The 19,508-nt window shown below is 46.1% G+C and overlaps 1 protein-coding gene across 1 annotated transcript in view; it reads left to right on the top strand.

Annotated features, from left to right (window-relative positions):
- The first annotated feature begins 2,567 nt into the window (after window positions 1-2,567).
- Window positions 2,568-19,508, top strand: part of FBXW4 (F-box and WD repeat domain containing 4) — a 52,798-nt gene continuing 35,857 nt past the window's right edge. Inside the window, exons 1-4 of the mRNA XM_009323241.1 lie at window positions 2,568-2,646; window positions 5,477-5,662; window positions 6,844-6,976; window positions 9,490-9,584. Coding sequence (XP_009321516.1) covers window positions 5,481-5,662; window positions 6,844-6,976; window positions 9,490-9,584 — 410 coding nt within the window. The 5' untranslated portion in view covers window positions 2,568-2,646; window positions 5,477-5,480. The remainder of the gene's footprint in view (window positions 2,647-5,476; window positions 5,663-6,843; window positions 6,977-9,489; window positions 9,585-19,508) is intronic.

The following is a 19,508-nucleotide window of genomic DNA, read 5'->3' as shown; positions in this document are numbered from 1 at the left end:
TGGCCTCCATATGTTCTGTCCCCTTTCTTGCCTCTCTTTTGAATAAATAAAATGTCTGGGAAATAAAAGGTGGATGCTTCTAAGACATGTTTAAATTAGCTGGATCCAGAATTGCTTTATGGAGGGGGCAGGCTGGATGAATAATATACCTATTAACAGTAAATAAGCAAAACCACAAAACAAACAAAACCCCCCAAATCCCCACCAGACCTCCCCCATATAGTCCTCCCCACCCAACCCTCACTCCTTCCAGACAGGAACTGTTGATTTGTGTGAAAGAACGAGGTGTCTGTTACAGGAGTAACTGCAGTAGTGAACTGGTTCTCTGTGCCAAGCCAATGTGTGACTCTCTTCTGAAATTCCTCTTTCAGCAGCAGGAGGATCAAGGCCTGCCCCCCCAGCTAGAAAAGTGACCAGCAATGTAAGATGGAGGCTGCTTTTTTGACCTTGGATTCACCTTTTTCAGAGCCTTGGAAATTACATCTAGTCTTAGTAGGGTTTGTGCGTTGAGCTCAGGATGTCTGGTTGGGCCAGTACGCGTTGGGAGGGGGTTGTGGCGTGACTGTGTTTTCCATCACTGTGCAAGCTGGTGACTTAAAATCTGTATGTGGGGAGAACTTAACTGAGGGTTGAGTGTAGGGAGAAGAAGTGTTCTGGAGTAATGAATGGAACTGGATGTAGGCAGAGAGCCTGAACTCTGGGAGAGTAATAAACAATGAGGAGGCTGCTGGACCTGACCTGACTTTTCAGTGCTGTGTATTCCTCATCTCAGATGCTGTCTGGCCCCATGAGCTCCTGCAAGTGCTCTCTTTAAAAAAGGAACTCCTCTTCTTGCAGCCTAGGCTAGCTCTATAGTTTTATTAGTTTATTTTTTTAAAGGGTTAGGAGAAATAAAGAGCTCGTAGCTTCCTAAATTCAGTTTTATTTGGTGTGGCTCTACTGATCATAAACTTATAGTTGCAAAGCTTTCTAGGGGGCGAAAAGCTTTTCTGTGTGTGGTTTCTGTTTTTGTTTAAAATGGGTCACATGCCCAGGAATGCAGTCAAATTATAATGGTGACTAAGTGCCGGAAAGCATAGGAAAGGGGAGTGAAGGGTGAGCAGAAAAAAAGGAGCCTGAGGCTATGGAAGGAAGGCTGGGAAAATGAGAATCTGGCCAGGCCCCAGGGCCAGGTTAGAGATTCCTACACCCATTAACAACCACAGGAGATGTTTATTTACAGGGAGCTAATCTTTGTTTTAAAAATGACAGAGTACCCAAAAATCCCACTTTTGGGAAGTGGACTGGGGGCACAGTAGGGATGGGAGGAGGGAACTGGTTCTGATCGGGCATCAGTCCCCATCTCTCAAGGATCTTCCCTTCATGCTATGCATCTGGGAACATTGGCTGTTGAGAAATGCATGAAAGTGGGATGAACTTTTGTAATCTAGTAAGTGGTTCACAACCCCTAGTTACAAAGGATAACTTCAAGAGTTTCTTCTTGTTTGTACTTTTCTGATCTTTTCTACCTAAGCAGCTTCACCAAGGATATTGAATAATTAAGTTTATGATATGAGAAAGATGGGAGGTAAAGCTGCCTTTTTTCCTCCCTCTTTAATCAACCCTGGATCATGAAAACAAAACAGATGTTGAACAGCTGCTTGAACTGGATATGTTCATGTAGACTCTAAAGAGACCTTGGTCCCAGGTCTCTGTGGTACCTACCTTTTGTCACCTCTTGAGCTGTGTTGATCTTGGCTTGTCTCAGCTCGTCCCAATAACTTTGATTTGTATCCCAGCAACTGCTTATGAACTACAGTCTCTCTTTTAGTAACTTTGTCTGACTGTAAGTAGAGAATTCTCCAGCAATGTGGTGGAATTCTCTATCCTTTGGTGAGCTGCTGCAGAAGATGGGCCGTCTTGGGGTGTGTGTGCATTGGGTGGTTATACAGATGAATGAATTTTATTTTTAGTGTGAACATATCTTGATTTCTAATTATTCTATGGTATTCTAATTATTGTATGGTTATATGATTATCAGGCAGGTGAGGGTCTGGAGCAGTTTCTTTACTAGTCTTCTGGCTAGACACACTCTTCTGGCTTCTAGTTTCAGTGTTCTCCTGACTAGTGTTTCCTCCATCTGTTCTTGTATGGTGTTGTCCTTATCTTAACTGGCTTTCTTTAGTCTCTATCAGAAGAGTGATGTTCTGTTTCTCTAGTTGTTCTGGTAGTTTCTTTCTGTGTCATCTTGTTTTGATTACATTTTGTCTGAACTTGTGTTGCATTCAGTATACTAGATCAGGTCTTGATCAGATTTAAGGCTTGTACACGAGTGATCATCAGGGATGGCTTTCTTTGCTGATAAGCACCCACTCTGCTCGGTGTTCCTTTCTTGTTAACTCTCATGAGTGTGCTTGCTCTAGTGTGGCTCAGGTACCATCAATGTTTGTTTGCCAGTTCATCATTTGTGGAACCAGAGTGAGAGCATACCTGTGACCAGCTTGAGTGTATTTGTTGTCCGTATAGCATCAGTCCTGGTTGCTAATCTCATCTCTCTTCCTTTTTCCGCAGAGCGGCTGGCATTCCAGTGAAGGAAAGGGTGAAAGTCTCTCAGAACTGGAGGCACGGACGCTGCCGGAGGGAGACAGTCCTGAAATGGAAATGCAAGCAAGTGGCTCCTTTCTTTTCTTTGTTCTGTGTCAGCTGCTGTGGGGCCTTGGGTTTGTGTCTGTGCCCTGAAATGAGATGTTTCCTGCTCCTTGTGATCCACGGGGGTCTTACAAGTGATGTTGCTGGCCTGTTTTGGATGTTGCTGGCTAGCTGGATGTGGGGTAACTGGAGTTGCTGTCTTGCCCTAGAGATTCACTCTGAGAGTCGAGAACTCTCTTAGTAAGAGCTTGAATTTGGCATTGTTCTGATCTGTGCAGTTCTAGTCGGATTTAGCAATCTTTACTACAGACTTCAAACTGTTATGTTCCTATCTATTGCTGTATACCATGAGCAATTTTCTGTCCTGCTCTCATGATGAGCATACCTTGATCCCAGACATGGACTTATGTGTCCCCTCAAAATGCTTGGTTTGTCTCCCATGCTTTATCCTGGGCCCCGATTTGGATGTACAAATCTAAAATGCTAATTGCCATTCTTCTGCCTTATGCTTCTTCATTCTCCTACCTTATGCTTCCCTCCTTCACTAAAAAAAATAAAAATGCATATTTGACATTAATGAGAGGAGATTGTTGTTAAATTCTTGCTTGCAAAGGTGTACTCAGCTTTCAAAGCAAAGCATAAGATAGGTCTCTTGTCTGAACAGCACATCTAAATTTTCAGGCTTCACATCATCAGATAGAAGGAGAAATGAGAAAGACGATGGTTTGTTAGATGCTGAAGAACAGGGACCTGCTACCGAGCTTTCATGCCTTTTTGTGCTGTGTAGATTGAAGCCATGGCTAATGTGCCACTGCTTGTCTAAAGTCCTGGGAACAGCTGTAATGAGCAGAGTGGTTTTTGGTGCAGGTTGTATACCTGCCTTTGAAGTGCTTGCGACCATCTGTGAAGACAGGCTCTGTGGATGTTAGAGATCATTACTAAACCAGCTTCCCAAGTGAAAAGGCAAGGACTGATTTAATGAGGCCACCATACAAACTGCATCCTCTAATTTTCATTTATCCTGTTTCAAATTTGTAACTTCTCCTTATGAAAAAGCCATAGAAAAAGGTAAAAAGCTAAACTGCAGCAGGAGGAGAGCCACAGAAACTGGCTGTAGTCTAGGTAAGCTGGATATTCACTTGCTTTTAGAGGACTGCGTAGGAGTGGAGGAACGAAGGGGAAATCAAAGTCCCCCTAAAACCAAAGCTGCTGGTCCAAAGATGCCTCTTATTTTTTCCATGCATATGATCAAGTCCCAGATGAACATCATAACCTATGCTCAACTGCTTTGTCCATGTGACTAAAAGCCTGTTATTGGAGATGAATGCAGGCAAGCAGGAAGCTTCTATCTAATAAGCAATCTTGTCCTCTTGCTTGTTTCTAGTCTCTCATTGTGATGTTATGAGGTGCGGCTGTGCATAATGGCTCTGCTGACACAGAAAATCATGAACTCTGAGGAGGAATGATCTGCAAAAAAGAGGGGGACAGGTTTTTATGAGAAGCCCCCCTGCCTTCAAAACAGTTTGTTCCTGAATAGTTTGAAAACTGAAAGGCTGCTCTATGGAAAGGCTCTGGTTTTGGTCAATGTTTGCATGGGTGTTGGTGCACTCGGAAATGACTGCAGAGTGGAGACAATTTCACGCACCCATGCCCCATAGGACACGAGCCCCACGTCTCTCTGGAGATCTCATCTGGAGATCCCCATCTCCAGATCTCTGGATCTGGCCTTGCCATATCCAGAAGGCCTATTTGCTGATTCTCTGGTGGCTACACAAAAGCAAGATCTTAAGCAAAGAGCGCACTGCCTAAGTGTGCATTGTGGCCTGTTCTGTTTTCTGTATGGTGGTTTTGTTTCAAGTACAAATAAACTTCTTGTGATGGCAGACTTGATTCAGACATTGCTTGAGTGTCGTCTTCTCTTCTTGGTCTCCCAGGAATTGAAGCGTATTTTCCACTTCAATCTTCAAAATACTTTGGAACAGCTCCTTTAGCAGTCCACTGCTCTTGGCCTGGAACATGTCTGTAGGAAGCTGCCACTGTCCCATAGATAGCAAGGGACAGATAGGGTGTATGGGCTCTTCTGAAAGATGGGCAACAGAAGTCAAGAGAGGTTGCTTTGCAATTGCTTTTGGCTCAGCAGTGGAAGAGGTGTGAATGTAGAAAAATACCTGCTCTACATGATGAGCACAAAGTTCTTGGATAGCTTCAGGCTTACCCTGCTGCTTTATGTATTAGCATACAGAGAATGCAGGAGGTGGAGGGCTTTGTCTGTAGGCAGACCTGTGTTATTTGATGTGATCTGCTCCCCTGCTCAGACACGTGTGAAACAGTGGCAGCTTTGTGGTCTCTGCTGGGCATCAGCAAATAATGTGCGGGATCAAGAATGACTGTTTGCACTAAGAGCCTCATATTGAAGGCTCTGCTAGAAATGCTTGGCACAGCTCACTCACACTAGCCTGATTAGTCTAGTTTCTTAAAAAGTACAGGGCTCATGAAGAGGGGTCAGGGAGCCTTAAGTATTGCCTATCTAAACTCACTAGACTCTTGGCCATCTTCTCTTTCAGAGATTCCATGCTTCCTTTTCCTCAGCTCTTGGTTAGAAAAATGCCAGCAATGTGATCTGCTTTGTATGTTGCTGGAGAAGCTTCACTTCTTAGCTGTGCTACTATATTAAGCCCTGCTTTTGCATGTGACCAGCAGCTCCAACTTCACAGTTTTCTTGAGTGGGCATTTGCTTTTGTTGATATGTTTACGTATGCAATTTTTTTTCCTGTTTTCTGTGTGAGGTTTTTTGTTTTGTTTTCTTCTCCCCACCCCTGCACCCCCCCAATCTGCTGTCTGTTTGCAGTTTGATGCCCTGGATGGAGCTGGATGGCGAATATCTCTACCTGTCTCAAGCAGAGAACATCCAGGCCTACCGGCTCTGTCCAGACGGTACAGGTTTGCAGCGTCACCCTCAAGCTATTTTCTCTGGCCACCAGGAGGACGTATGTCGCTTTGTTCTTGTCAACTCCCACATCGTCAGTGGAGGGGGGTAAGTTGGGTGAATGAAGGAGCCCAAGGAGTGTGGCAGTGAAGTTGGGAAGGTTTTGTGTAACTCCAGCCCGGAGCAGAGGGGTCAATCTTGGTACACAGTGTCCTCATGCTTGGCTGTGTTCAATTGCTGCTGCTTCCTCTCTTATGATTTGGTTCTGTTCTGAAAAATCTTCTACTACAGCAGTGGAAGAGCTGAGTCTCATGCTGTTGACCTTATAAAATGTTCTTTTCTCTTTTGAATTTGTGTAGATGTCCACAGGATTGTTTAATCAGGATTGACTGATCAGACAATCCTGACTGATGTGCAATTTTCATTTCTTTCCCTGTTAGAGTGAGAGTAGCTAGACTGTGTTCTGATATTCAGAACTGCTGGTTAACTGCGACCGCAGTGGTGCATAAAGCTTTCTAGAGTCAAGTATATGTTTGTTAGACCTACTGATATAATTGTGGAGAGGAGGAAAACTGCCAAGCATTCCGGCACACACACACTTCTCCAATTAATTTTGCATTTGACTGGCCTTTTTCAATTACAGCAAATGACAGAACTTGTTATTTATAAAGTTTTAGCTATTAATATACACAGCACTTAAGCACAAAATTGGGAGATGCAAGCATGGCTGTCTGCCCTGGATATCTTGAGACTCTCCCCTGTGAACTGTAGCCCAAAATTCAGGTGAAAATGAAGGCATGCGTTTAAAATTCCAGTAACTGTGTTGGTTGAAAAAAGTCTAAATGTCTTTGTAGTTAATTCAAAGCACAATACCCTGCACGGCTGCTCTGAAATGAATGAAAAGCTGAGGCTTGAACATGGGTGAGAATGACCTCTCACTTGTTCCCTTACACCAGCCATTCAGCATCCAGCCAGGATTCTGGCAAGCTCAAAGCAGTAGGAGGAGGAATGGCTGCTCTGCTAGTTTCTGCAGCTTAACACGAAGTGGAGGGTAGAAAGACAGCCAGGAAAATTTTCATGTGTGGCAGATCAGGCTTTGACTGGCCAGATGTGGGATTGCAAGAGAACAGGTGATGTGTGAGGAGTGGAGGGTTAATAATGCATAAATTTCAGCTCCCATGGGAGATCAGTCCTGGTCTTTTTGTGGCGCTCCTAAGCACTAATGGAAGGTGCATGGCCAAGGGGGATCCAGCTGATACAGAGTCCTTGTCTGGGGATTTGTTTTTCAGAGATGGAAATATTGTCCTTCACAAGATCCATGGCTCCTACAGCATCAAGTTCTCTGCGCATGAACAGGAGGTGAACTGTGTGGACTTCCAAGGTGGCCTCATTGTCAGCGGCTCCCGGGACAGAACAGCGAAGGTGAGCAGTGATGTTCCAGCAGGTGCTGCTGCAGAGGTGACCTCAGAGGTCTTGTGCCATGAATGTTTGTCAGCAGAACAGTTGTGAGCCCTGTCTTGTATGTCTGCAGGAGGAGCGCCAGGTATCTTGGCGTAGGCTCATGTCTCTGAAAAGACGCCTGCTGTGCCAAGCTTTTAAGAAAGAGGTTTGGCAGTACTTTATGACATCAGCTGCTGGTTTAAACTAGGAAGTGCAGAAGGCAGCAGCTGATGTTTTGCTTCTTTCACTGTAGATCTGTCTAACACTGTAGCAGAGATCCATGCCAGTTAGTCTGAAATTTGCCTTATGTATCTCAAGCGCCTCCTTGCTTTGTGATGCAGTGCTGCTTCACATACTCTCTGTTGTATATCCAATCTCTTTAAGGGATAGCATGATGTCTTTTCCAAATCTGTGGGGTTGTGGTTTATTTGTTTGTGGTTTTGTTTGTTTGTTTTTTTTTTTTAATGATTCCTGGTTTGCAAACCAGGAGTGAAGTTAGTCCATGAATACTGTTAGCTCCCATTTTTCTCTTCCATTGGCATCACTGAATCCTGTCACATAATTTTTGGCTATTTCTTTTTGAGGCAGGACCTTGTTGATTTTTGTCCTTCTGGATCTGGTTGGCCACGCTGTGTTCCTACATTGACCTGGAGAGTTGTTCTCCTGAGCTGTAACCAGCTCTGTTTTAGTAGTTCAGGAAACTCCACGTAGGTGTTTCACCCTTGTCCTGCTAGCATGATGCAGTACCTGTAGCATCTTCGCAACCACTCATTTCATTGTTAGAAATGGTTGCTGTATGTTGAAAGCTTTGCCTGTTGCTCAGGGCAGGCTGATGGATACTCTTGGTCCCTGGTACATATCGTAGAGCATTAACGGAGGTAAGAGGAAAAACTGCTATTCCTGTTTTGCAAGAGGGGAAGTTGGGGCAAAGAAAGACTTAAATGTCTCTTTCAAGGTTTTATAGGAAGTTTGTGGTAATGGATAACTATCTGACAGGCCGCTGAGCAGCATGATCGTATTTACTCTCATTGGTCCCTCTGTATGGGTGCACTCCTGGGTAGAATCACTCCCAAGTAGAGCACTGTTCAGATGCAAAGGGCACTGTTGGGGATGCTGCTTGCCTTCTGGGAGCAAGGCCTTGATGCTGCTTTGTCTCACATTTAAGCAGGGCTGCTCCTCTCTGTTCTGTGGAGCCTCTTTGCTGGGAGAGTGCCTTCTTGCTGCTTCCCTGGCAGCTGGAGGACAGACCTCCCCAACCTTGAGAACAAATTCCTGAAGGCCAGAGGGGAATTTAAAGCTGTTTTTCTTGGCGCTGGTGTGAGATCTTGCCCACCCAGTGCTCCCCACAGCATAGGCTCTAGGGATGTTCACCTCTTATTTTTTATCATCTCTTTTTGTAGGCTGCCTTGTTTGCATGAATGAGACTCTTGGAGGGTGGAAGGGAATCCCTACCAGCCTTTTAAAGGGGCTCTAAGTGTCTAAGCTATTGAGGACTCTGCTGAGTGTTGATTAGGACTAAGCCCTGAAGAGCTGCTAATGTACATTCCTGTGTGATAGGCACCAGATAGTGTGCTCTGAGCAATATTTTTAACCTGTAGGAGATAGGGATGCCTTAAAAGAGTTAAGCTTTTCTGCTGCTTTTGCTGACACTAGGTGCTAAATTCCCCGCTGACAAGAATAGCCTGCAATCCGGGGGCATTATCAACAAACAAACAAATAGGGCACTCCCAGCTTTGAAGTCTTGAAGTGAAACATTGGGGGTTGGTTACAGAGAACTGGGGTGCTCCAGTCCTGTGGGCCAAGAATGAGGGCAAAGTGGGGAAAATGAGGGCCACGAGCAGAGACCCCAGCAAGAATCTGGGGGACTTTATTAGGACCCAGAAACAAAGTGGGGGGGTGTGGTGAACTGGTGGAAGGGGATGTGCATGTGTGCACAGATGGGGGAGGGAAGAGGTTGTCTTACATTGTCAGTGAGCAAGGGGGGGCTGTTTGAAAATAGCCTGGGATACACTTAAGGAACTTGGTCGAAAGGGGGTGGATTTATAAAAAACTCTTTTACAGGATAGCAAATGATTAATTTTATAGATAATATGAATGGAAGTTTTCCAGGGATGGTACAGAGTCTTCCCAACTGTTCAAGAGAACAGCAGAAATTTGAACAAATCCCAATTCTTGTTTATTTGACTACAGAAGATGAGAAGTCTCTCCATTGAGTGCTGCCCTAGAGAACATGTGGTAATAGGGGTGCTGTCTCTGTTACCAGTGGGATGGAAGGTCATACTCATAAGCTGAATCTTTGTGTAACTTTAAGTGCTTGTTTCTGCCAGTGATTGAAGGCTCTGCTCCTGAAAAATAAGTAATGGGAATTCAGGGAGAGGATCTCAGGGAAGGTGAGCATGGCAGTTTTGCAGCTCTTCCAGCACAACGTTAGCAGCGTGCATCCTACCTTCTGCACCTTCTGGGTGATGTGGCATAACATGCATCTCTCTCTTTAGGTTTGGTCCCTGTCCGCGGGCAGAGTTGGGCAGTGTCTACATACAGTGCAGACAGAGGATCGAGTGTGGTCCATTGCTATCAGCCCATTATTAAGGTAACTGAGATCTCTTTATTCCCAATTTCCAACAGAGAGAAGTAAAGGAGTTGGAAGGCTGTGTGTCCGCAAATCTCTACGAGGCACCGGTGTGACGCTTTAGGGACTTTTGATGTGGGTGGAGGCTGATCAGGTGCTTGTGCTTGCAGCAGGAGCTCTAACAGCTGAGTGGTCTCTTCATAAGGATGTGAAAATGGCCCTGCGTTCCTGTTACTGTCCCCGGTAGGACCTGTTCATTCTTACTTGCAGAGCAAACTCTCTGACTTACTATGCCTTGCTAATTAGAAGCAATGAGCTGGATCCTCTTGAGGTTTTCTGTACTGAAAAGATGCCAACTTGTATTCTCACTCTCTGGCAGAAGAGATGCCAAGAAAAAAAGTCCCTGCTTTTTTGCTTGGGAAGCTAGCTTGGAGCTGTGTGTAGTGGTTAGTGCTCAGTTTTCCTGGTAAATTGAGCATGCTGGACTGGGAAAGATGGAAGTGGAGTTCAGGGATGAGGTTTTCCAGCGTCTACTGCCTGTAGCCCTGCGCTTCTAGTATGGGCGTAATGCTACAACTACAACTTCAGCGTGGGAGGCAATGGCAGTACTTACACCACTGTCTTCCAGGGTGTTTTTCAAAGTGCTTCTGTTCTTGAGGAAGTGAAAATCTGAGAAACTTAAACTCTTGCTGTTAAAATCTTCTGCTGGCCAGCAACGATCTGTCTCTTTGGTGCACTGTTAAGCTGGTCTTCTGTGTTCAAGAGAGATTCTTCCTCAGCCTTCCTCAAGGGTTGGGGGGAAGAAGAGCTGTTGTTGCTGTCCATGTGATATCTGCAACTAGTGAGTTTTAGGCTTGTGCAAAACCAAAATACTTCCCACAACTGCTGTCCTCATTAGATTTCCAAGCTTGTTTTGCAGGCAGCAGAAACTTAGTGGTACGGAGCTAATGGCATTATCAGGGAAATGACCCTCAAGGCCTGCTATGATTTTGCCATTCCCTCGTCCCATTGCTCCGAGTGTTTGAGACAGATAGTGTTTCTGAAGAAGTGCCACATGCGTTAATGCTGCTGCAGGATGTTCGATAGAAGCCCTTTGCCGTCTTCTGCGCTGCAAGGGCCTCTTTTCTAGCAGACAGGCTCTGGCTCTAGCACCATGGCTGGTTAGAGCCCAGTGGCACGCTGCTTCCTACTCCTAAGTGATGACCTACTGAGGTGGCCTCTTGTCAGGACAGTGTTCCTCTTGCTGGTGTGCACGCTTGTGCACACTCTCTGTCACAATATTTACCCACTGTCTCCCCACCCCCACTTTCCTCCCTGCAGAGTGATAAATGGGAGGTGGTGGAACAACTACCCCATGAACAAGTGGGCTTAAATTGTGCACTCTTTTTTTTTTTTTTTTTTTTATGAGACTGTGCACTGTACCAGCCTTCCCTCCTAGCCCACCCTACCGCCCCCCCCTTTATCACTCTGCAGGGAGGAAAGTGGGGGTGGGGAGACAGTGGGTAAATATTGTGACAGAGAGTGTGCACAAGCGTGCACACCAGCAAGAGGAACACTGTCCTGACAAGAGGCCACCTCAGTAGGTCATCACTTAGGAGTAGGAAGCAGCGTGCCACTGGGCTCTAACCAGCCATGGTGCTAGAGCCAGAGCCTGTCTGCTAGAAAAGAGGCCCTTGCAGCGCAGAAGACGGCAAAGGGCTTCTATCGAACATCCTGCAGCAGCATTAACGCATGTGGCACTTCTTCAGAAACACTATCTGTCTCAAACACTCGGAGCAATGGGACGAGGGAATGGCAAAACCAAAATACTTCCCACAACTGCTGTCCTCATTAGATTTCCAAGCTTGTTTTGCAGGCAGCAGAAACTTAGTGGTACGGAGCTAATGGCATTATCAGGGAAATGACCCTCAAGGCCTGCTATGATTTTGCCATTCCCTCGTCCCATTGCTCCGAGTGTTTGAGACAGATAGTGTTTCTGAAGAAGTGCCACATGCGTTAATGCTGCTGCAGGATGTTCGATAGAAGCCCTTTGCCGTCTTCTGCGCTGCAAGGGCCTCTTTTCTAGCAGACAGGCTCTGGCTCTAGCACCATGGCTGGTTAGAGCCCAGTGGCACGCTGCTTCCTACTCCTAAGTGATGACCTACTGAGGTGGCCTCTTGTCAGGACAGTGTTCCTCTTGCTGGTGTGCACGCTTGTGCACACTCTCTGTCACAATATTTACCCACTGTCTCCCCACCCCCACTTTCCTCCCTGCAGAGTGATAAATGGGAGGTGGTGGAACAACTACCCCATGAACAAGTGGGCTTAAATTGTGCACTCTTTTTTTTTTTTTTTTTTTTATGAGACTGTGCACTGTACCAGCCTTCCCTCCTAGCCCCCCCTACCGCCCCCCCCACCTTACCCCTCCATATTTTGGGGATGGGGGGGTGGAGAATTAGAGCCAATTAGCCACGTCATTAATTCTTCAATTTGACGGCTGATATAGCAGGGCCTGAAACACGCTGCTGACCTCGTATAATGGGAACCCTGCTCCTTAACATATTGACGATGGGAGAAGTTAATTAAAATTCCACAGAGAGAAGGTGTCGGCTAACCTATAAACCTGTCGCTTCTCAGAACAAATCGCAGCCATCCTAGAAGAGAGAGAGGATCAGAGCAGGAGGGCATGTGGTGGGGGAGGGCCAGGGCAAGGGGCAGGGGAGATGAATTTTTCACTAATAGGTTTTATTGCTTGCTGTCTAATGAGTGTGAGTATCAAAAAGATAATATCTGGTTTCTAGCAAGGTCTGCTTTGGGGAGCTCTGTGGTTTCTGTTTTATTTGCCAGAGCCCATATTTCACCCTTATGCATTCCCCATGCACTTGTGTGTGAAGCTTTTCCTCCCTTGCAGTCCCCATCCTTCTCGCTGGAGCTTGGATGCATTTGTTCCTCAGTGAGGCTGAACATGGCCTATAACCTCCACTTCCTCCTAAACATTTGATGTGCCCTCCCGATTCTCCCTTCTCACTTGTGCTGGTGTAAACTGAGAGCTCCTCCATAAGAACGGATAGTGGTGTAGAACTGCTGTAAAATCAGGCTCCAACCACTGAAGTATTTTGGCTCATCGTTGCTGAGAACCCACCAGCTCTCTCTACTATGAACACATATTGCTCAGGAACAGCTCCAAGCAGTTGTGCGCGGTGGGGTAGAAGCAGGGAGGACTCCTCTAGCTCTAGCCATTTGAAAGTGCTTTGGAGAGCCTGCAGTTTCCTGACCTGGAGGTTTGCCAGGACTAAAACTCTCTAGACTAGTCAGCGTTGTATTCTTACTGAACTTCAACTGTTAATGGGCAGGACTGAAACTTCTTGCTTTTCAGTGCTATCTCCCTCTGTGTGAAGCTTCCTTAGAAAGTATCCCATGCGCTCCTGACCCACAGCTGTGTTTTCTGCTGTGTCTGCTGTAGTCCTGCTCTGCAGGACTGCTGCTCTAATGGGCAGTGCCTGTATGCCCAAACTAAACTTCAGAGACTTGTGCTCTTAAAGTGCAGCTCCTCTGGCTTCAGGCATCTCTTTTGAGTATTCTGCTTTGCTTTGTCCACAGTTTCCCTGTGGCACTACAGAGATCTTCCTGCAGATGTGCTGAACTAGGGAGGACGCTTCCTTGCTCTTTGTGTATTGATGCTGGGCTGGATGCTCGGAGGGTCTGCAAACAGAATGAGGGAGATTAAGCAGGGTAAAAGGGTACCAAGAGTACTGGATCTTCTCTTACTGTGCGGGGGAGAACTGTGCTTAGTCCTTTGTATAACCTTTTCAGCCATGGAAATGCCTTCACATCCATGTGTGTTATTGGAGCTTCATTGCTTTGGGGACCCCTAACAGTGCCCTGCAGGGTAGCAGGGATGGGGAGGGCATTGTGTTCCTTCTGGGTTTTCAGCAGGTCTTCTGCATAGCTGTACTGGTCGGTGCACTTGGGACAGCAGGTCCCACGTTGCCTGTCACATCAGGGACTAGAGAAGAGTCTGAGAGTATCTTTAAAACAGGGTGCCTCAGCTTGCTCCAGCAACTGTTTTAATTGGTCTCCAAAGCTGTCCTCCATGGATTAGTAAAATGCTGCACTTACAGAGAGGCTGTGTACCCTAAACCACGTTTCTTAGCTGCTTGTAATCCCCTTCCCCCCAAGTTCATTTGCCTTTTGAACTCTGCGTCATGCAGATGTTAAACTTTCATTTACTGGTGCTTACTGCAGTGACTTATGTGTGCTCAGGGACCAGGGCAAGCCTGAGTGCAGTGGACCAATTCAAATGTGCAAAGTGAGGCAAAGCCAGGGGTTTCTAGTGGAATAGTGGCACCTTCATGCTTTGTGATTCCCTGAGGTGGCAGTAGCCAGGGAAGAGAAGTGACCACTGTACACTGTTTAATTTGAGGGATAGGTTTATGGAGAAAATGAGGTCCAATTGCCTGGCATTTATGGCTGCAGAAACATAAGGGTTATGATATACGTTGTACTACTGAAATTTTCCTTTATTTAGGGGAAAATTTGTTGCAATTTTTTTTCCCTAATGGTAGAGAAGCTTGTAAACTGGAGGGGAAAGTAAAGTGGACCTTGATGTTAAATTAATTATTAATCTTGGATTCAGAAATTCTTTGGTGTTGGATTAAAAAAAGTATTCAAATCTAAGCTGGCTTCTCCTGCTGGGTCTGGCCATTGGCATTTGCTGTTTAGATTTTAAAATATTTATCATTAGAGCTGGTCTTCCCGTGTTGTACTTGAAGTGTGTTGGATTTTAAACCAAGAAAAGTTGATGGAGGCACAAAAATGGTTTTCAATGTGCAACTATAGATAGAAAGCTAGGAAACCTTTGGTGCAATGTGAGGCAACAGCAGGCAACCCTAGTGTGCCCTATTGCAGCAGAGATGTGCTTTGGGTATGTAAGCCCAAAAGACGGTCTCTCCTTTTCCAACTGTATCATCGGTCTACTGCGGTACATGACCTCTCCTTGCAAATGTTGCCTTGGTGAAGTGCAGGTTTACCCCAGAGAGGAGGAAATTTTGTGCCAAAGACGAGCTATCTGCATCGAATGCTTAATTTAAAGGAAAATGAGTAGTTCTGTGAGCAGTTGAATTTAAAAAGCCAGGCTTGCTCTCTCTCTTCTATGCAGTGTTGTAGCTGAGACCCGACTCCTCTATTTTAACACACTAATTTGAATCTCTTAACCTAATTGCCTCTCCTATGGAATATTATAGGGAAGTAATATCTGGGGAGACCTCTGCCCCTGTGGACAACCTCAGACAAATTGTAAAACATACCCAAAACTTGCTGGGGAGAGGATGGAAGAGAAGGGTTACTGGCAGACACCTTGACTGAATGGGCCTCTCTTCCATTTGGAACAATCAAAATGATTAATTTCGAGGGCTTCTTTTTAATGGTTATTTGGAAACTTTTTGTGAAAGTGAAACAATCTGATCTAGCAGATTGCGTTAGAGCAAACCAACCCACTTGAGTCAGAGCAACTTTGCAGTGGTTTTAACTGTACAATTGAAGCCCTAACGTGCAGCAGTTTAAATGCTTGATAATCTTGCACCGCTTTTATCAGCAGATATCCCCTACTGCATATCAAGATGAGCTGTTGGCTGTAGTGGTGCTCTGTTTTGACCTACCTTTGTGCAGTTAACCTCTCTGAGTCTGCTACGACTTGGGACAAGTAACTAGGTTTTATTCTGGTTTGTGCATCGCCAGCAAAATAGCAGGCAGCAATAGCTCTGCTGTCCTTGGGGATCTCTGTAGAGCCTCGTCGTTTTGAATAATTGAGAGGGGACTCTGACCTGCAGCTGTTTCTTAAGCAGGGACAGGAAGAACCTGCTCAACTGTGAGATCCCAGGGTGGACTTGCGGAGTTAGTGGTGGCGTTAACTACCATCTCTTACTGACCTTGGAGAGTGATCTGGATGCGGGTTTCTAGATATATGCAATAGTCATAACTGACTTGGTGCTCTTTCACCCCAAAGCTGAAGAGCAGGAAATGAGTATCAGTTTCTCCCCTCTGGAGCTAAAATGACACCTGTGTCTTATCCATGTGCCCTGACTGTTCCCTTGATGATGGGAGGAAGAAGACTTTGTTTTACCTTCTTAATTGTGTGATAATGACTCTATTTGGTCTTCTTCACATGGGTGAACACATGAACATACATGTCCCTTTTCCCTCTCCTCTAGAAACAAACACATAAGCAAACACTTCTATAAGTTGAGAAACTGTGCAACTTACCTTTCTTCACTTCAGTTTCTTTCTTTTGCCCTCTAAAGCTTGCACGACTGATGACGTGCTCACTTTTTGTCACTTTTGGCCAATACTCTAATGTATATATTTTCTATGACTGTGTGAATTGGCTCACTAGTGGTTGTGGGCAGGTGAGCAGGTTTTGGGAGGCAGTAGCTAAGTAAGTTAGAACCCAGACATCTGTTTCTAATCGTGTGGAGCTGTATTGCATATTGAATTTTTTTTTATCCCCCTGCAGTTTTTTCTCATCTTTCCCCTTGCTTGAGGGGAAAGTCTGTCTTGGAAAGCTTGGGGGAAGCATCTTTCTTGTGCTGCTTGGTTTGCACGGGAGAATCCATGTCTGTTTAATCGATGTGACAGAAGAAACTTAGTGGAGGGGGTTGGCAGCCTTATGGTTTGAGGTTTCTATTTCCAGTTTGTGATCGTTTTCTCTTTGCTTTTTAAATTCGCAGGGGGAGAAGGTAACTTCACCAGACCTTGGCTGCTGTTTACCTTTGCTCGGCTGTGCAGCGTGCCTTTGTTTTTCCACCTTTGATCAGTGTCCTGCCAACAGATAATTTAGCAATTGCATCCCAGGGTGGAAGTGTGGAGTTAATGTTAAAATTAGGGTTTTTTTCCTCTCCTAACTTCTCTGGCTGATGGAGCAGCGAAGGGGAGAGGGGAGGTGAAGGGGGCCATAAATTCTAGACCTGGTGATTCTGCTCCTTGTAGAGAAACAAGCCTCTGATGTCTCTTCAGCACTTTCATTAACATTTAAATTAAGGGTTTGTTTTTCAGGCGGCTTCAGTCGCAGCCCTTTCATAGCCTGACACATAGAGGCTGTTTTCTCTCTTTCTCTGTCTCTTTTTCCAGCTTGCAAATCAGTGTACAATAGTAATCACTGCTGTATTTTTTTTTCTGATCTCTCAGGAGGGCAGCGACCTGACAAGCTGTACCAGAGGTTCAAAGAGAATCAGAAACGGAGTGCAAAGGTAGTTGGGCAGGAGGATGCCAGGTTTCACTCCTACAATTAGTGTGATGTCTGTTCCCTCCCCTGCCTTTCAAAGGGTTGTTTTTGTGGGCGGGGAGCGACAGAGAGGGATGGACCTTTCTTGCACGGTGAGAGCCCCAGGTGCAGATGCCTCTAACCAGGCTCAGCTTCCACTGTTACTCCTCCCAGATGAGGCCGGAGGTGTCACTCAGAGGATGCGAGCTCATGCCCTGAGGTGGGAAGTGGAGCTGTAGTGTCCTAAGATAGCAGCCTAGCCCCTCTAAAGGAGTGTTGATTCACTCTGAAGACAGCAGGAGGCTGGTCCTCAGCCTGCCATTGGCATTTGAAAGGAGGGCGATAGTGATATTGCCCTAAGTAAGAAACTCACCTCTGTCTTCTGTGCTGCAGTGCTGAAGTCATGTCTGCTCTGAGCACTGCACCTTATTGTAACGGTAGAGGAGACAGCAGGTTTGAAGTGTCCATTTATAACTTGCCTTACAACAGCCTAAACCAGGCCATGCCTTGCTGTAGCTAAGTAATTTCTGGTATAGGAGCTAGTTGGTTTAACATCAAGAACAAAAAACTGTCTTCCACCTGCTTCAACAATTGTGTAAGAGCCAAGGAACAAAGGGACAGTTTTAGGAATGGCAATGACTTGCAGTGGAGAAGCAGTATAGTAGGATTTATGTAAACACATGAGTCTCTGTCCCAAAGCTCTTTTGGAAATCTTCCACTTCTCCTCTCCTACCCAGTTGGTCACCACTGGTAGGTGGTTATCTTCTGTGGGCTCTCTGACGGGAGTTGGGGGACTCTGAGTAGCACTGAACCTGGTGTCTTTCATGAGCTAAAAGTGGATAAAAGGCAGAGGAAAATGAGCCAACGCATGAGCAAAGTGTTTAGCATAATGAAAACCGCAGCTTGGTTGCTGTGACTGTCACACTGTTCATGTCTTCACTCTACCACACCCCAAATTCGCTTGCCTTTCACTAAGAGCTTGATCCAGATGGGCTTTGAAGGATGCCAACAGGATGAGAGCAGCAAGCTGGCAGTGGGACTGGAAAGGGTATTCCCTGCATGCTGGTAGATATGGTGCATAAAGAGGGGTACCAGATGTTTCTGTTTCTTCAAGATTGGTTTTACGTGTGCCGGTGGTGGCCTTAATTTATACCATGTGGCTCTTCTGGAGGACCTAATTCAATATCATGCACTTGCAGAAGCCTCCTATATATGCTGGAAAATGTTTCTGTTCTGGGGTTTGAATTTTTTGCCCTTTTGTGTGAACTACAACAGACTGTAGTCTGTCACTTCTGGTGTCACCGTTGTCAGGTTGAAGTATCGTGTCTAACTGTTCTGTTACTGAGTGTATGGTGATGGGTCTCAGACAGTGAGTGATACAGAATGACTTTTCAGGGGCAGGTGATCTTGTCCATATTCCAAGTGCTCTGCAGCTGTGTGGTGGGATGTGCTTCTCTGATCCCATCTGACCCATGCTCTGACTGTTTTCTACCACTCATCTGATTGCTCTGTCACTGCAGGTGGGTCCTAGCTCCTCTCTGTGAGAGATTTCTGCATAGTCCTACGAACTACCACCATCAACGTTGTCTTGGTATCTCCATCCTGTATAATGCAAGGGGGATTCAGAATATCTGCTCTGCACTGCTGGCATCCATCCACTCTTCCAGGTGCTTCAGCTTTTGGAGGTTCATAGGTTCATGCCCACTGAGTTTTTCTTCTTCAGGGCCCAGTGTCGGATGGTGCTGAGCATGTTTCATGACACCCACAGCCTGTGCAAACCAAAGCTATTGGGAATGGGAAAGAGGATGCTTAGTACTTGTCACACAGGGTCCTCGATCGTGACTTCTGAGCTACCTCCAGTATTGCTCTGGAGGTAGTCTGTAACTTTTCAATGAGGAAAGCTTTTAATTTAAGCTCTCCTGAGGCTGGATGCCAGCATGGAGCCCAGCTCAGCTGCCCCAGCGGTACTTGGGGCAAGTGTGCCATGGCACTAACTGGGGTAACTCCTACTAAATTCTCTTTGGAAGCTCCACTGTATTTATGGGTGGGGAGGGTGGGGGGATGCCTGCCCTCCCACCTTCCCCCATGTTGTCTCAAAAGGCCCTGGTGCATCTTTGATTAGGTGTAGGTCAAAAGAATTTCCACATCGTGACCTTAATAACTGGGGTTGATTGGCAGGCGGTCTGCGGAGGGGGAGCAGCCTGTCCCTTTCATCTCCCTTGGTGCCGTGCTGGGACAATGGGCCAGCATATTTTCCTTGTTGTTCCTCATTTGAAAAGGGTCTGGTATCTCTACTAGGTACCTGTGACATGGGGGTCTTGATTGGGGTCTCATAAAGGGCCCTGTCAGTGTGTCCAAAGGCCAGGAATACAAAGGCGATCAGTGGGTGGGGGTCTCAGCTGACCACTGAAGAAGGGAGGGGAGGGTCCTGGAAGCAGTGGAGGGAGAAGCAACCCCTGATGGGAGACCTTAAAGGGGGGAGTGGGGGAGGAGGCAGCCCATTTTTGTCCCGAACTCATCAAGCACATCTGCAGAATTGTCCCAGCCGCTGCCTCCCAGTTTCAAAAGAAAATGATCGTTTGATAAACCGTCCTGATTCACCACTTTCTCACAAGGGAGGGAGACCCACCTTTGACCTCTATGATTTCACATTGGGCCCAGCTCCCCCCCATCCAATTGCTGGAGAAACTTTGAAATGCATCCCTTGC

This window comes from Pygoscelis adeliae, unplaced genomic scaffold (genome assembly GCF_000699105.1).
Source record: "Pygoscelis adeliae isolate BGI_AS28 unplaced genomic scaffold, ASM69910v1 Scaffold294, whole genome shotgun sequence".
In the NCBI taxonomy this organism is placed as follows: domain Eukaryota; kingdom Metazoa; phylum Chordata; class Aves; order Sphenisciformes; family Spheniscidae; genus Pygoscelis; species Pygoscelis adeliae.
Note: the sequence above shows the minus strand (reverse complement) of the source record. Positions and strands in the feature narration are given on the sequence as shown.